Source organism: Triticum dicoccoides, chromosome 4B (assembly GCF_002162155.2).
Source record: "Triticum dicoccoides isolate Atlit2015 ecotype Zavitan chromosome 4B, WEW_v2.0, whole genome shotgun sequence".
In the NCBI taxonomy this organism is placed as follows: Eukaryota; Viridiplantae; Streptophyta; class Magnoliopsida; order Poales; family Poaceae; genus Triticum; species Triticum dicoccoides.
Window position 1 is genome coordinate 556,424,782 of NC_041387.1, and position 15,218 is coordinate 556,439,999.

At 50.8% G+C, this 15,218-nt stretch overlaps 1 protein-coding gene across 1 annotated transcript; it reads right to left on the reverse strand.

Annotated features, from left to right (window-relative positions):
• Nucleotides 1–13,353: 13,353 nt before the first annotated feature.
• LOC119295989 lies at nucleotides 13,354–13,869 on the reverse strand. Its single transcript, XM_037574411.1, has one exon. It carries the CDS (start codon nucleotides 13,867–13,869, stop codon nucleotides 13,354–13,356), a length of 516 nt encoding a protein of 171 aa, XP_037430308.1.
• Nucleotides 13,870–15,218: the final 1,349 nt, after the last annotated feature.

Here is a 15,218-nt window from a genome sequence, read left to right on the forward strand (position 1 = left end):
CGGCCCCGACGAGACCCTCCGACTGCGTCAAGACTCGGAGTCGCGCTACGGCGGCGGCTCCGGCGGGAGTCAGTGTCTTGACTCGGTGAGACCAGCTGGGGAGCCTCCCAGTTAGGGGGGCGGCGTTGTAAGGCGACAGGTTGACCCAGTCGCCGTCGGAGGCGAGGTTCTTCACGTAGAAGTATGAGCGCTGCCACATCTTCACCGACTTGATCAGCGTGATGGGAGGAAAGGGGTTGTCGGCAGTCGAGCGTCACACCGCGATGTAGGCGCCGCACTGAGTCGGCACGTCGGCAACGTGCGTGCCGAGCTTAGAAGAGAAGAATTCTCCCCACAGCTCGATGGTGGGGAGAACGCCGAGGAAACCTTCGCACAGAGTGGCGAAGGCGGAGAGCAACACCACCGTATTCGGAGTGAGGTGGTGCGGTTGAAGGTTGTGGAACTCCAAGAACGAGCGGAAGAAGCCGCTCGCCGGCAGCCCCAGGCCGCGCATGAGGTGCGAGCGGAAGATGACCCGCTCGCCCTCCTCCGGCGCCGGCCGGATCTCCCCCTCCGGCGCGGCGCGGGCGCGCACGAGGTCCGCGCTGGGAAGACGACGTGTCCGGTGGAGGAACTTGATGCGTTCCTCTTCTACCTCCGAGCCGTCCCACACGCCGGAGCGCGCGGCGGGGGCCGCGGCGGAGGAAGAGCTCATCGTCGTGGTGTGGAGTGCTCTTGCTCAACGGCGGAGGCAGGAGGGAGAGAAGGCAAGATGAGGCGGGGGAGCGGGGAAGAAGAGCGCGCGTGCTGTGCCGCTCCGCTCCCCCCTGCCTACTTATAGCCCTGCGGGCTGAGAAGCCGAGGGGGCGGGCGTGAGATTAACTGCGCATGATGCCCCACGCCGCCCCACGATTTACCCCACGAAGTTACTGCGCGCAGTAACGACGTGGGAAAACCAACCGTCCACGGCCGCAACGGATCCGTTCATATGCCGAGGCACGGTAGTGGCAGGCCCCACCTGACGGCCCGTCCCGTCGCGCGCGTGGGCAGGCAGACTGTCCTCTCCATGTGGCGCCACGCGATAGGACCGCCCCGATGGCTGCGGGGAAGCGTATCAGGCACGCCGCCTGGTTTCCCGCCGTGACTTTCGAGTTGCGGCTCTTCGCTAAACATCTGACTCTCGACAGTCGGCCCAAGGGAAGACGGCAGCCGAGTTCCAGAGTCCGCTCCTGGAAGGTTGAAACTGTTGAAGCCCCACAATGCAGCGTCCGCAGGGCTTCACCAGCTTCCGGGACTACTATCAGAGTAATGGGCCACAGGTAGGCTAACCCGAGTCCCAGGACCTTTCAAGACATCGGGGCAGGCCGCGCCCCTCAAGTCGAGTCCCAGGAGCGACTCCAAGACAAGCCGAGTCCCAGACGGCGACTCCGAGATAAGCCGACTCCGAGCTGGCGACCTCCAGAGAGGCCGACTATGGAGAGTCAGCCCATGACTCCTCCCTCATCTTGAAGTACGATGCGGGGTACGGACACGGCGTGGCCATTCCCCCTGCTTACGAAGGGCCGGCATGGCTACAGTGAGCCGTATCGCTGGAAGATCTCCGGTGAGGCGCGGCACTGTTGCCATGCCTGCCCTGACCTCAGCCACAGTGCGCAGCACACTGTGCCCACGACGCCGGCCGGTACGACCCGAAAGCGACGGGGCCGCCTGTTAGTGGGTGGGCCGAAGGCGGCCTGAGCGCCCCGAAGACGGGCCTGTGGGAGTCGGCCGACTCCTTCCCAGGGCCCCACGAGCCATTAACCAGATAGGATGGGGAATGGCGATAGTGATCGCCCGATAGATGGCGGCACTGTTGCCACGACCCAATGACCGAGCCTGCGTCATCAGGAGTGCCGCTACAGTATCAAGCTTGTCCGCGGGACCCGCCAGTCGGCGGGCCCCAGAAGCCGACGGGGAGGACGGCGGCCTGAGAGACAGATGGCTGGGACCCGCGCCCAACCGGATTACTATTGTACCCCCGGGGGTAGGCCTATATAAACCCCCCGGGGCACCCATGCAAAGGGTTCGTACCTAGATAGAGATAGACCAGATAGCACAAGGAGGAGAGAGCTAGCCTTGCCCTCTCCTGCCTCCCGAAACAGCTCCAGGAGCACCATTGTAGTCACTTTGCCTTAGTGATCATGCGGAGACCCCGCAGAGCAGCAGTAGGGGTGTTATCTCCTAGGAGAGCCCTGAAGCTGGGTAAGTTCCGTCGGCGTGCATGTCTTCGCCTCATCCCGCTTCCATGCACCGGCGACGTTCTACTCGCTCCCACCATGATAAGTCATCCTTTGGCATATGTCGTATCCAACCCCCGACAAGTGGCGCCTGTCGGCGGTGGGGAGGGGAAGGGCGGCGAGGGAGGAACCCCTAGGTGGCGGCGGTGCGCCCGAGTCGCCCGCGGGGTGGGGCGACCCGAGACCCAACGTGGCTTGTACAACTCCATTCAGATACATAGACTCAATTCCCTTTCTACTCTCCAATTTCTAGCCACATTGGTGGTCCCATTTTTCGCGTGATATGCTGAACGGGCTTAGAACAAACCATCTTTATCAATCCATCCCACAAAATCATCCATGTCATGAGCAGGCAAAGGAATAGACAAAGCACGCTAAACATCTATTTGTCAAAAAGTTAGAATTACCAACTCCCCATCCTACTACCTCATAACCGGATCAATAAGGTCGTTAACCTAAGCATAATTAATAATGGCATCATAGCCACAAGCATAGCAAGCATCAACTTAATCAAAAAATAAAAATTTAAAATTAATCCAGGGGATCATAGCATTCATCAACGTAGCATTTACCCATTGGTAAGTACGAAGGAAAATTAAACAATGTATGAGTTAAAGAGTTACTCATTCCATTCCACAATGTAGTGCCTATAGATTTTTGTGAAAGCCAAACTTTATCAACTTTGACCAAGTGTATAGAGAAAAGTGTCTACATCTACAATACCAAGCATGTACATTCTGAAAATATAACTCACGATGTATCCTTTGATGTGCATTTGGTATTCTAGATGTACCTACTTTTCTCTATAAATATGGTCAAAGTTGATAATTTTTGACTTTTGTAAAAATATATAGGCACTACATTATGGAACGGAGGGAGTACTCACGTTAGAAGTGGACACGGGTGATCAATCCGCTCTTCCTCCTTGTTTTGTTCACTCCACTCTTCATCTTTTTATCTAATGAGATCACAGTTTCAGCCAAATTTTTTTCCATATATTCTTTTAAAATATTACTCTCTTCTAGGGCAGCAGAAATTCTCTCAATAAATTCATTAATATGAGCATTGTATCCATAGTTTTTATAGTAATATTTAAGTATGGCAAGATTTTCAGATTTATAAAGCGCATCATTATATTTTCAAGCAAAGAAACAATTTCATAAGCACCCTTAAAAGCAACGAATTCTTCTATTTGCTTCACATCATAGTAATCATATACACCATTAGCATAAGAATCTAAGATTTCATTATCATTAAACTCACATTAAAAGGGAAGATGGTTAATCCTCATTCTAGAGCAACAAGTAAAATCATACATGGAGCACAAATTCCAATCATACTATGTAACATTTTATTTGATTCCAAGCATGCCAATTGTCTATTCTAAAGCAACAAGTAAAATCAAACATAGAGCACAAATTCACGGCGGAAGCGACGAGATGTGAGAGAGGGAAAATGATGGGGGGAGAAAGCGGCGGTGGATTGGTTTTTCAGTTCCTCACTCGTGTTCGTGTTGGAGATGGACACGGAGATGGACGACTGCTTCTTGTGGAAGACGGACGATTACATGGGATACCGGGCTAGGTTTGTTGCCTTCTCCTTCATATTGAAGAACAACTTTGGTAAGTGGAGGGGACCTTCTTGTACGCCCTTCTGGGCCGGCCCATGTGGGGCGCAAGGTTCCCTCCTATTTTTTTCTTCGAGATATCGAAAACAATTTTGACTTTCAAAAATGTTCACGGATTCAAAAAACTTTTACTGAATTCAGACAAAGTTATAGAATTCAACAAACATTTGCGATTTCAAAAGAATGAACAATTTTCAAATTTTTATGAACAATTTTTCATGGACATTTTTTGTATTTAATGAACAAATTTTGAATTCACTGAACATTTTTTAACTTGATGAACAAACTTTGTATTCGATTTTTTTAAAAAAAATGGATGGACAAATTTCATATTTATGAACATTTTTTGAAAAAGATGAACAAATTTCGAATTTGATGAACATTTTTTTTAGTTCGCTGCACAAAAATTGATGTTTTATGGAATTTTTTTGAATTCCAATGAACAAAATTTGAACTTATGAACATTTTTTTAATTCGGTGAACAATTTTTTTTTCACGAATTTGGAAAGAAAATTCATAAACAAAAGTGAAAAGGTAAAGAAGGAAAAAGAAAATAAAAAGAAAACAGAAAACAGAAAAATAAAAAGGAAGGAAAATGAAAAAAGGAAAAAGAAAAAAATGAAAAGAACGAAAAAACGAAAGAAAAAAAATCCTGTGGAGGCAGGGTCGTCCTATATGACACATTCCGTATCGTATAGCACCAGCACGCAGAGGCGGGAAGCGAACTGGGATGGCCCATTGGCAGGCAAGCCAAGTAATACCACGCTGCATCGGTCCACTGCAGCTCGTCAAAATACTGTAGCGCCTAAATGTAGTTCGTGATTTAGAAGTTGCGAAGGAAAATTCAAAAAGGAGTGAAGATCAATTTTCAAAATTTTGATTTTTTTTAAAATTTCCAACATTTATTGAAAAAGTGAACAGCAAATGGAAATTACAAACATTTTTTGAATTCTGGCACATTTATTAAAAATTCAGTTTTTTCGAAGTTTCAAACAAATTTGAAAACTTGCAGAATTTCTGAAAGCATGAAGAAAAATTTGAAGGTCACATCATTTTTAAATTTTGTGAACATTTATTGGTGTTTTAACAAGTTTCATAATTTCAAATATTTTTCGAAAAATATGAAAAAAAATCGAATTCCTAACATTTTATTAAAACATGAAAAAAATCACATTCCGAACATTTCTTTAATAACACGAACAAAATTTGGAAATCCAATTTTGTTAAACAGGAACAATTTTTGAAATTCTGAAAAAACAAAAAGGAAGAAAACAAAACCTAGAAACAAGAAAAATGAAAAGTCAAGAAAGGAAACCACAAAAACCAGTAAAAAAATCAACAATAAAAACCAACCAGAAACTAGGAACCTTCTAGAAGGTTCCTAAAACCGGAACATAATGCCTCTATGTGGACCGACCCATTGAAGTCCATGGTGCGATCCTCATGTGCGATGCCCCGATTATTTGATGCAATATGCATCAAAATGGGAACTCTGAGGAAGCGGACGACATACAAAAAAATTGATACACAAGAAGAAAATGGAGAAACATACCTTCTTTTTCTCTCTCTCTCTATATACAACTATTTCAATATACACTTTTTTGTATAACTTTCCTCTCCCTTTATTAGCAAGTGTAGGGGCGGAGCGATTTGATCACTTGGGGGGGGGGCAAGGAAAATGTTGATCGTACTCCAACAAATATAACTAAAATATTATCGTGTTTGAAATATAGTATCGATATCAACATTATGAAAATATGTGTGATGAAAAGAAAATTGTGTTCACATCTGCTACAACCACGAGGCCTATCTAACTATAGTCAACAATCTCATCACATGCAAGGGCTCTCGAATGCCGGAAGGGAGGTGTTGATCAAATCAGTGCTTCAAGCGACTCCTATGTTCTCCATGAGCTATTTCAAATTTGCCAAAAAAACATGCCGGAAGCTGACATCTATTTCTTCAAAAAATTGGTGGGGAGCGGAGAGTGGGAAACGCAAGGTTCACTGGATTGGTTGGGACAAAATGTGCATGAGCAAGAGAATGGGAGGCATGGGGTTTCGAGACTTCGAAGTTTTCAACCAAGCATTGCTCTCCTAACAGGCTTGGTGGATTCTATCTAACCCGACGTCTCTTTGTGCTAGAGTGTTGAAAGAACGGTATTTTCAAGAGACAAGATTTCTAGATGCCACATGCCCAAAGGCACACATCATACTCTTGGCATAGAACCTAACCTCCCACGCTGCCCCCACGAGGCGATGGGGAGGGGCCTCCTATTTACACCGCCGGTCTCCTCCTGCTGCCTCCCTCTCCCTCGCCGCCGCTCAAGGGTGCGTCCAGGCAAAGCCCGACCGGCAACAGTGGTGGCCGGGCGTCTTCTTCCCCATGCATGATGGGGTGGCACGGGCCGGCCTCCTCGGGTCTAGGCGCGGCACAATGCATCGTGACGCGGTGGCTCACCAGCATGGGGTACCTGCGTGGGTGATGCGGCGGCCTGGAGGACTTCATGGCGGTGGCGATCCAGGGTGGCGGCCTTGGAAGGTGCTGGTAGGTGAAGCCCACGCCTCTCATGGCGGCATGGCATGGCGATGTCCCTGTCCAAGGCGGATCTGCGCCGGCGATCTAGTGTCTTTTGCTTCGGATTGCATCAGATTAGCGACAGTGACGAGCGCGTGGGATTCATCTTGGCGGCTCTCACGGCTTGGCGAGGTGGGGTGGCGGCCCTCCTCCTAGGCTCTAGTGGTGGCACACACCGGCAGTGGCCGATGCGCCAGGGCTCCCATGGTGGCAGTGCTATTGTGGATGGTCGCGTGGATCTGGGTGGCCAGATGTGGGGCTTTGAAGGCGGTCTGGACCGTGCACATGTTGTCGGTTGGATGCACATGGGACAGATCTAGGTGAAAACATGGTCTCCGACCAGTGGCCGAAGCCGGTGATGGTGACGCCCTCGGTGTCGTTTCCTTCTTGAAGGCATCATCGAGGTGAAGCTCCCAACTCGTTCCGCTACCTCCGGGGGAAACCTAAGATTAGTCGATCGGATGATAGTGCGCACTTGATGTGCTTTTTTGTATGCTTATTTATTTTGTATCCTTGCTAATTGTTTATTCTCTTCCCAATGCAGGTTTGCTAATCATGGGCAAGGCCAATGACGCGGGTTTCCTAAGCAAGTTCAAAGGAGCTGTTAGTCGGAGTGGACAACTCCGTCAGCCTCCTCCTGGACTAGTTGAGGATGACACCTCACAGGGAGGTCGAGGGGTTAGGGGAGGAGCCCCTAGAAGAGGAGGGGGTGGGGGAGATGGGGTCAGGGCAGGAAATTGTGCTCCGTGTCTGATATCGGGGGTCGTCTTCAACGCCTTCCTATAGTGAGGTACCCTCAAAGTCCAAGGAGGAGGATGTTCGCAAGGAGGAGGGGGCTGTGGAGGAGGAGGTTAAGGAGGAGGAGGAGGTTCGGGAGGAGGACAAGAAGGAGGAGGAGGAGGAGGTTCAGGAGGAGGGCAAGGAGGAGGCAGGTGAAGAGGGTGGTGGCGGGGAGTGGGGTGACTTGCCAATGGCCGGTGCGAAGGGGTGGCTATGTGGTTGTGCAGAACTCCCTAAACTTCCGGCTACTGAGGAGCATAAGTGGCTCATTGTATCCACGGAGAAAGAATAAGTGCCTCTCAATCATATTTTGAACACATACTAATACTCCAGTTTGAACTACTTCAAAATCCTATCAAGGTATGTACTCATTGAAAAATCTTATCAAGCGTCTTGATCTATCTCTATAGATCTTGATGCTCAATGTGTAAGCAGCTTCACCGAGGTCTTTCATTGAAAAACATTTATTCAAGTATCCTTTTATGCTATCCAGAAATTCTATATCATTTCCAATCAACAATATGTCATCTACATATAGTTTTAGAAATGCTACAGAGCTTCCACTCACTTTCTTGTAAATACAGACTTCTCCAAAAGTCTGTATAAAACCATATGCTTTGATCAACTCATCAAAGCGTGTATTCCAACTCCGAGATGCTTGCACCAGTCCATAGATGGATCGCTAGAGCTTGCACATTTTGTTAGCACCTTTAGGATTGACAAAACCTTCTGGTTGCATCATATACAACTCTTCTTTAATAAATCCATTAAGGAATGCAGTTTTGACATCCATTTGTCAAATTTCATAAAATGTGGCAATTGCTAACATGATTCAGACAGACTTAAGCATCGATACGAGTGAGAAAATCTCATCGTATTCAACACCTTGAACTTGTCGAAAAGCTGCGACAAGTCGAGCTTTGTAGATAGTAACACTACTATCAGCGTCTGTCTTCCACTTGAAGATCCATTTATACAATATGGCTTGCCGATCATCGGGCAACTCCACCAAAGTCCAGACTTTGTTCTCATACATGGATCCCATCTCAGATTTCATGGCCTCAAGCCACTTCGCGGAATCTGGGCTCATCATTGCTTCCTCATAGTTTGTAGGTTCATCATGGTCTAGTAACATGACTTCCAGAACATGATTCGTACCACTCTGGTGTAGACTGTACTTTGGAAGACCTACGAGGTTTTGTAGTAACTTAATCTGAAGTTTCATGATGATCATCATTAGCTTCCTCACTAATTGGTGTAGGAATCACTGGAACTGATTTCTGTGATGAACTACTTTCTAATTCGGGAAAGGTACAATTACGTTATCAAGCTCTACTTTCCTCCCACTCACTTCTTTCGAGAGAAACTCCTTCTCTAGAAAGGATCCATCTTAGCAACGAATATCTTGCCTTCGGATCTGTGATATAAGGTGTACCCAACAGTTTCCTTTGGGTATTCTATGAAGACACACTTCTCCGATTTGGTTCGAGCTTATCAGGTTGAAACTTTTTCACATAAGCATTCCAGCCCCAAACTTTAAGAAACGACAACTTTGGTTTCTTGCCAAACCACAGTTCATAAGGCGTCGTCTCAACGGATTTTGATGGTGCCCTATTTAACATGAATGCAGCTGTCTCTAATGCATAACCCCAAAACGATAGTGGTAAACCGGTAAGAGACATCATAGATCGCACCATATCCAATAAAGTGCGGTTACGATGTTCAGACACACCATAACGCTGAGGTGTTCCAGGTGGCGTGAGCTGTGAAACTATTCCACATTGTTTTAAATGAAGGCCAAACTCGTAACTCAAATATTGTCCTCTACGGTCAGATCGTAGAAACACTATTTTCTTGTTACGATGATTCTCCACTTCACTCTGAAATTCTTTGAACTTTTCAAATGTTTCAAACTTGTGTTTCCTTAAGTAGATATACTCATATCTGCTCAAATCATCTGTGAAGGTCAGAAAATAACGATACCCGCCACGAGCATCAACACTCATTGGACCGCATACATCGGTATGTATTATTTCCAATAAGTCACTAGCTCGTACCATTGTTCCTAAGAATGGAGTTTTAGTCACCTTGCCCATTGTGACACCCCCGATTCAATCATACACTAATCATACACGCAAACGTGTACGATCAAGATCAGGGACTCACGGGAAGATATCACAACACAACTCTAAACACAAAAGAAAGACCTGCAAGCTTCATATTACAAGCCAGGGGCCTCGAGGGCTCGAATACAAAAGCTCGATACACAAGCGAGTCAGCGGAAACAACAATATCTGAGTACATACATAAGTTAAACAAGTTTTGCCTTAAGAAGGCTAGCACAAACATCAACGATCGAAGAGGCAAGGCCTCCTGCTTGGGACCTCCTAACTACTCCTGGTCGTCGTCGGGCTCCACGTAGTAGTAGGCACCCTCTGGGTAGTAGTAGTAGTCTACGGGGGTGGCATCATCTAGCTCCTGGGACCCACCATCTGGTTGCAACAACTAGAAAGAAGGAAGAAGGGGGAAAAGGGGAGCAAAGCAACCGTGAGTACTCATCCAAAGTACTCGCAAGCATCAGATCTATACTAAGTATGCATTGGTATCAAATGGAAGGGTTTTATCTGTGGACTGGACTGCAGCATGCCAGAATAGAGGGGGAAGGCCTAGCCTATCGAAGACTAGCATCTTCAAGCAGCTCCGAGCATCCTGCAGCATGTAGAAGAGTAAAGAATAGTAGTTCATAACTAACAAGCATGTTGTAGCATTAATGCCCAGAGATCCTTCCTCGACTCCCTGCGAGAAAGCAATCCCGGAGCCACATATCCAACACATATCTCAAGTATCCATTTCTAGTTATATAAGATAAGGATACAAGTCTGAACGCCCGTTACCGTGGACACGGCTATTAATAGATAACCTTCCCTGCAGGGGTGCACCATGTTTTCCAACACGCTTGATTACTCTGGCTGGACACACTTTTCTGGGTCAATGCCCGGACTCAGAAGATCAACACGTCGCAGCCCTACCTAGGCTCAGCAGAGAGGTCCCTGCCGGTCTACATCCTAAGCACTCTGGGGTCTGGGCCCATCGCCCGTTGCACTTCGGATCATTGCGTACAGGGTGGGTCCAAGCTCCACCACTACAGAATGGTGCCGGCCTAGCCGTGCCGCACTGCTGAACTGGACGTCTGACAAAGCTTCGGCTGATACCACGAGGCCGAGGCCCATAACTATTCTCGCGTGGTGGTTGGTGCGTAAAGGCCAGAGGCCAACTCAGAACAAATACCCAAACCATAGTGTATTATTAACTTGCGGAGATGAGCAGAGACTCACGATCGAAGTGACCCCGTCGCCTCGTCTCGTGGACTTACGACAAGGGCCCAGAATGCCCGACCGTGCATTATCTTGCGGGTGCTCTCCAGGCCCGCACGACGTTCACCAAGGTCTCAAGTAAATTCATTGTAACTGTGTGTCCAAACATCAAGGGGAAAACCCAAGGAATCACCCTCGGAGCATTCCACTCGATGTAATCATCAAGGTGAACGTAAGAGGAACCACCCTCGAGGTTCACACTTGAGGTGTTGCACAACAGGGCCGTATCGGGAATGGTGAAGGAGGAACCACCCTCGATGACCACGACCGAATAGCTACACTACAGAGATCTCATCGGGAGTGATGTATGAGGTTCCACCCTCGGCACTCGATGGTAACTCTGTAGAGTCGAGCAACAAAAAGGGGCGTGATGTGATGTGAGGTGTCGGGCTCTGGTCGTTGATCACGTTGATCGAGTCGTCGATGATGAAGCAGGGGCAACAAGGACAAGGTGGGGGTCACTGATGGATCACTAACCAACCTATACTAAGCAATTTAGGATAAGCATGTAAGGTAACAAATGTAGGTACAAAAGAAGGCTATGCATCAGAATAGGAGCAATCAATAACAGTAGCAAAATCTAATGCAAGCATGAGAGAACGGAATGGGCGATATCGGGATGATCAAAGGGAGGGCTGGCCTGAAAGCTCCGCTGAAAGGGAAGAAGTGTTGTCGGTGACGTAGCCGATCACTGGGGCATCAACAACGGTCTCGGGGTCTATCAGAGAGAAGAGGGGGAAGAAACAGTAAATACACGCAAATATATGCATAACAAGACAACAAGCAGAGCTAGACGTGTTCTAACGCGGTGCTACACGATACCGGCAAAGGGGGTAACATCCGAGAAAGTTTTCCCGAAGTTTGGCATTTTCGGACAGATGAAACAGAGGAGGACGGTTGCAGGTTCGCTATGCTAGGGACGTGTGACAGACGAAATGAGGGTGTATCCGGATTCGTCTCGTCGTTTTGAGCAACTTTCATGTAGAATTTTTTTCATCCGAGCTGTGTTTTTTTTATGAATTATCAAAGTTTATTAATTTTTCTAATTTTCTAGAATTTATTTAATTCGAAAATAACAGTAAATCCTTTTGCCACCCAGGGCAGTGCCAGCCAGAGTGCATGACAAGTGGGGTCAGTGAGCAGAGTTGACCCAATCAAAAATTGACTAGTCAATAGATGAACAGTACAAGTGGTCCCAGGTGTCATTGACTTGCACATTTTTTAATTAGCTTTTTTTAAAACTAACAGTGGTCCACATGTCATCATCTATTAGACTAACTTAGTACTAATTTTAATCCTAATCTAACAAGGGCTAGCCACACACGGCTATGGCATAGCCGGCCACACACACCACACACAGGACGCAACACAGTATGCTACGGGGTTAATTATGTTCTCTCTTAACACAAGATAGCAATTTGTGATTTTCATATTATTTAATTCATGCATCAAATGGACTTGTTCCAATGGGATAAAATGAAGTTTGTCATGTATACTTTCTACTCATATTATTTTTACTCATGTTAACAACCGTTTAGACGTTGTTTAGGGGCTGTTTAGAGGGCTAGTCAGTGTAGAACTAGAAAAGCTAACTAGTAGCTACAGTAACTGAATGTTTCTGTAGAAGTGTAGCATAGCAGCAGGCAGCGGTTGCGGGCGCACGCGTGCGGCAGTGGTGGCGAGCAGCGCGGCTGCAGGCAGCAGAGCAGCAGGGTGGCGAGCAGCAACAGCAGGCCATAGCGGGCGGGCGGTGCGGCGCGGTCACGGCGACTGCGGGCGCGAGCAAAGGCAGGGGCTGGTGCCCGCGGGCGTGGTGACGCGCGTGTGGCGGGTCGGCGAGCGCCGTGCGGGGCGGCGTTGGAGCAGTAGCAGCGCTGGGCGAGACTAGCCGGGCGGCAGTGGTGAGGCCTCGCGAAGGCCAGCAGGCGGGCGTGGGTCTGCACAGACGTCGGAGCTGCAGAACGTGGTCAGGGCGGAGGGGTCGACCGGCAATCATCGGCGTTGCAGTGCAGCGGGGTGCGACGTGGGCGACCGCATCATGGAGGCCTCGGGATCGAGCCCAGAGACTCGTCCGAGTTGAACTGGGGCTTGCACGCGCCACCCTAGCGTCCAGGAGCACGGCGACAGGCAACGGGTGCGAGCTAGGCTTTGGTGGCCGCGGCGACGAAGCAAACGGCGGCGACAGCTTCGGGTGTGACGGGGACTGACGCTAGAAGGGGCGTGTTGGAACCGCCAACTCCTCGCCTCACTCCTCCTAGCTCTCTCTGTCGCCGAAGAAAGGCAAGGGGACACGGTGGATTTTCCGGCACACGAACGCCACTTCTTGAGCACAAACTCAGCCCGCAACACCACACCATTACAACGATCACCGCAGCTGCCTTTATACCCGTGCAACGCTGGGCTCCGACCCACTCGCTCCTGCCCACACCCGCGCTCTGATCGGCCCGCTCTGCGTGCCCCGCAACGCGCTCCGCGCACGCGCCCCACGTCTAGCCCGCACGACCTGGCGCTCCCGCTGCGCCCGGATCGCCTAATGACCTAGTCTATATACACACCCGTGCGGTGTACTCCTGCATGGACACGCCCATGCACCACACACACGCCTACACACACGCACACACTCGACTCGCCGCGGACCCGACGCGCTCTGCACACCTGACACGCACCCATACACGCGCCTGGTGTGTTGAACTCGTCGCCGCGGCTTATTGCACCCAACACTCGCGCCCTAAGTCGCGGCTCAGAGCAGCCCGCCATCCTCGACGTCACCGTCGACCGACAGTGCACGCTTCGGTGCCGGCGCCTTCTTCCACTGCGGGCACTCGCGCTTGAAGTGCTCACGGTCACTGCACTTGTAGGAGCGGCCGCGCCGGTTCCCGCCGAAGCCCGACGCCTCGCTACGCGCCCCGTCGTCATCGTCCTCTCCGCGCCTGCCGCCCCGACGCTGCTTGCGCGCCTGCCACTGCGCCGCGGTAAACATCAGCTGCTCGCCGCCGTGGTTGCCTCCATCCTGCCTGCGCCGTCGCAGCCTCTCGTCGAAGGCTTTCAGCCGCCCCAGCGCATCCTCAAACGCCATGGCGTCGACGTCACAGAACTGCTCAATCCCGGCCACCGCCGGGTATAGGCGGTTCGGCACCGAGTCGAGCAACTTCTTAATAAGGGCGGCGTCCTCCCGGGTCGAGCCCAATGCCGCGTAGCGCGCCGCCATCCCTCCGAGCCTGCCGGCGAAGTCGTCTAGTGTCTCGGCGTCCGCCATGTGCAGGAGCTCGAACTCCCCGCGCAAGGTGCCCAGCCGCGCCGCCCGCACACGGTCCGCGCCGATGAACCGTGCCTTCAGAGCAGCCCACACCTCCGTGGCGGTCTTCTTTGTCGCCACCTGCAGCAGCAGGTTCTCCGCGAGTGTGCCGAGCAGGTATGCCCTCACCAGCTTGTCCTTCTTGGCGATCACGGCCGCTGCCGCGTCCTCCGGCACGACCACCGCCTCCCACAGCCCGGCCGCGTCGAGGTTTACCTCCATCTTGATCGCCCACGCCGTGTAATTCTCGCCGGTGAGCTGCGGCACCGCCTGCGGCAGTGATTCGTCTGTTCCACCGGCGTACGGGATGATGGGCATCGCCGGCGCGCCCTGACCAGACCGTGGCTCTGATGCCAATTGTTGGAACCGCCAACTCCTCGCCTCACTCCTCCTAGCTCTCTCTGTCGCCGTAGCTCTCACCGAGGAAGAAGAAGTTTAGAGGAAGAAGAAAGGCACGGGGACACGGTGGATTTTCCGGCGCACGAACGCCACTTCCTGAGCACGAACTCAGCCCGCAACACACACCATTGCAACAATCACCGCAACTGCCTTTATACCCGGGCAATGCTGGGCTCCGACCCATTCGCTTCTGCCCATACCCGCGCTCTGATCGGCCCGCTCTGCGCGCCCCGCGACGCGCTCCGCGTGCGCGCCCCGCGTCTAGCCCGCATGACCTGGTGCTCCCGCTGCGCCTGGATCGCCTAATGACCTAGTCTACACACACACCCGTGCGGTGTACTCCTGCATGGACACACCCATGCACCACACGCACGCCTACATGCACGCACACACTCGACTCGCCGCGGACCCGACGCGCTCTGCACACCTGACGCGCACCCATACACGCGCCCGGTGTGTTGAACTCGTCGCCGCGGCTTATTGCACCCAACAGGGCGAGGGAGCTAGCTAACAGAGGGAAAAGAGGTGGAGCTCACCTAGGAGGCACAAGGGGGCCCAGCGAAAGCTTAGTAGCAGCAGGGCGGCCGAGATCGGAGGAGATCGCCGACGGGCAGAGGAAGAAGAAGAAGATGATGCACTCGTCATTGGGAATCCCAACTCAACCTGGTGGGCGTAGACGACGTATCATATGGTGTCGGTTCTTCTGGACAAGGTCCTAGGTCCCGAGGTCGACAGTGGGCGCGTGAATCAACGGCGGACATGGTGACGGTGGCGCGATCGCTGTGGATCTGGGAGAGGGAGAGAGAGCGGCCAGGGAGGAGGAGAGGGGAGAAAATATCTCAGGGAGCAAGGGGGGCTGACGAGGCCAAGAGGGCTCGTCCTTATCTAGGCGCTGCCGAGGTGCGGGAACA

Coding starts and splice junctions, on each gene's coding strand:
- LOC119295989 (XM_037574411.1), bottom strand. CDS start 13,869: ATGGCGGACGCCGAGACACTAGACGACTTCGCCGGCAGGCTCGGAGGG.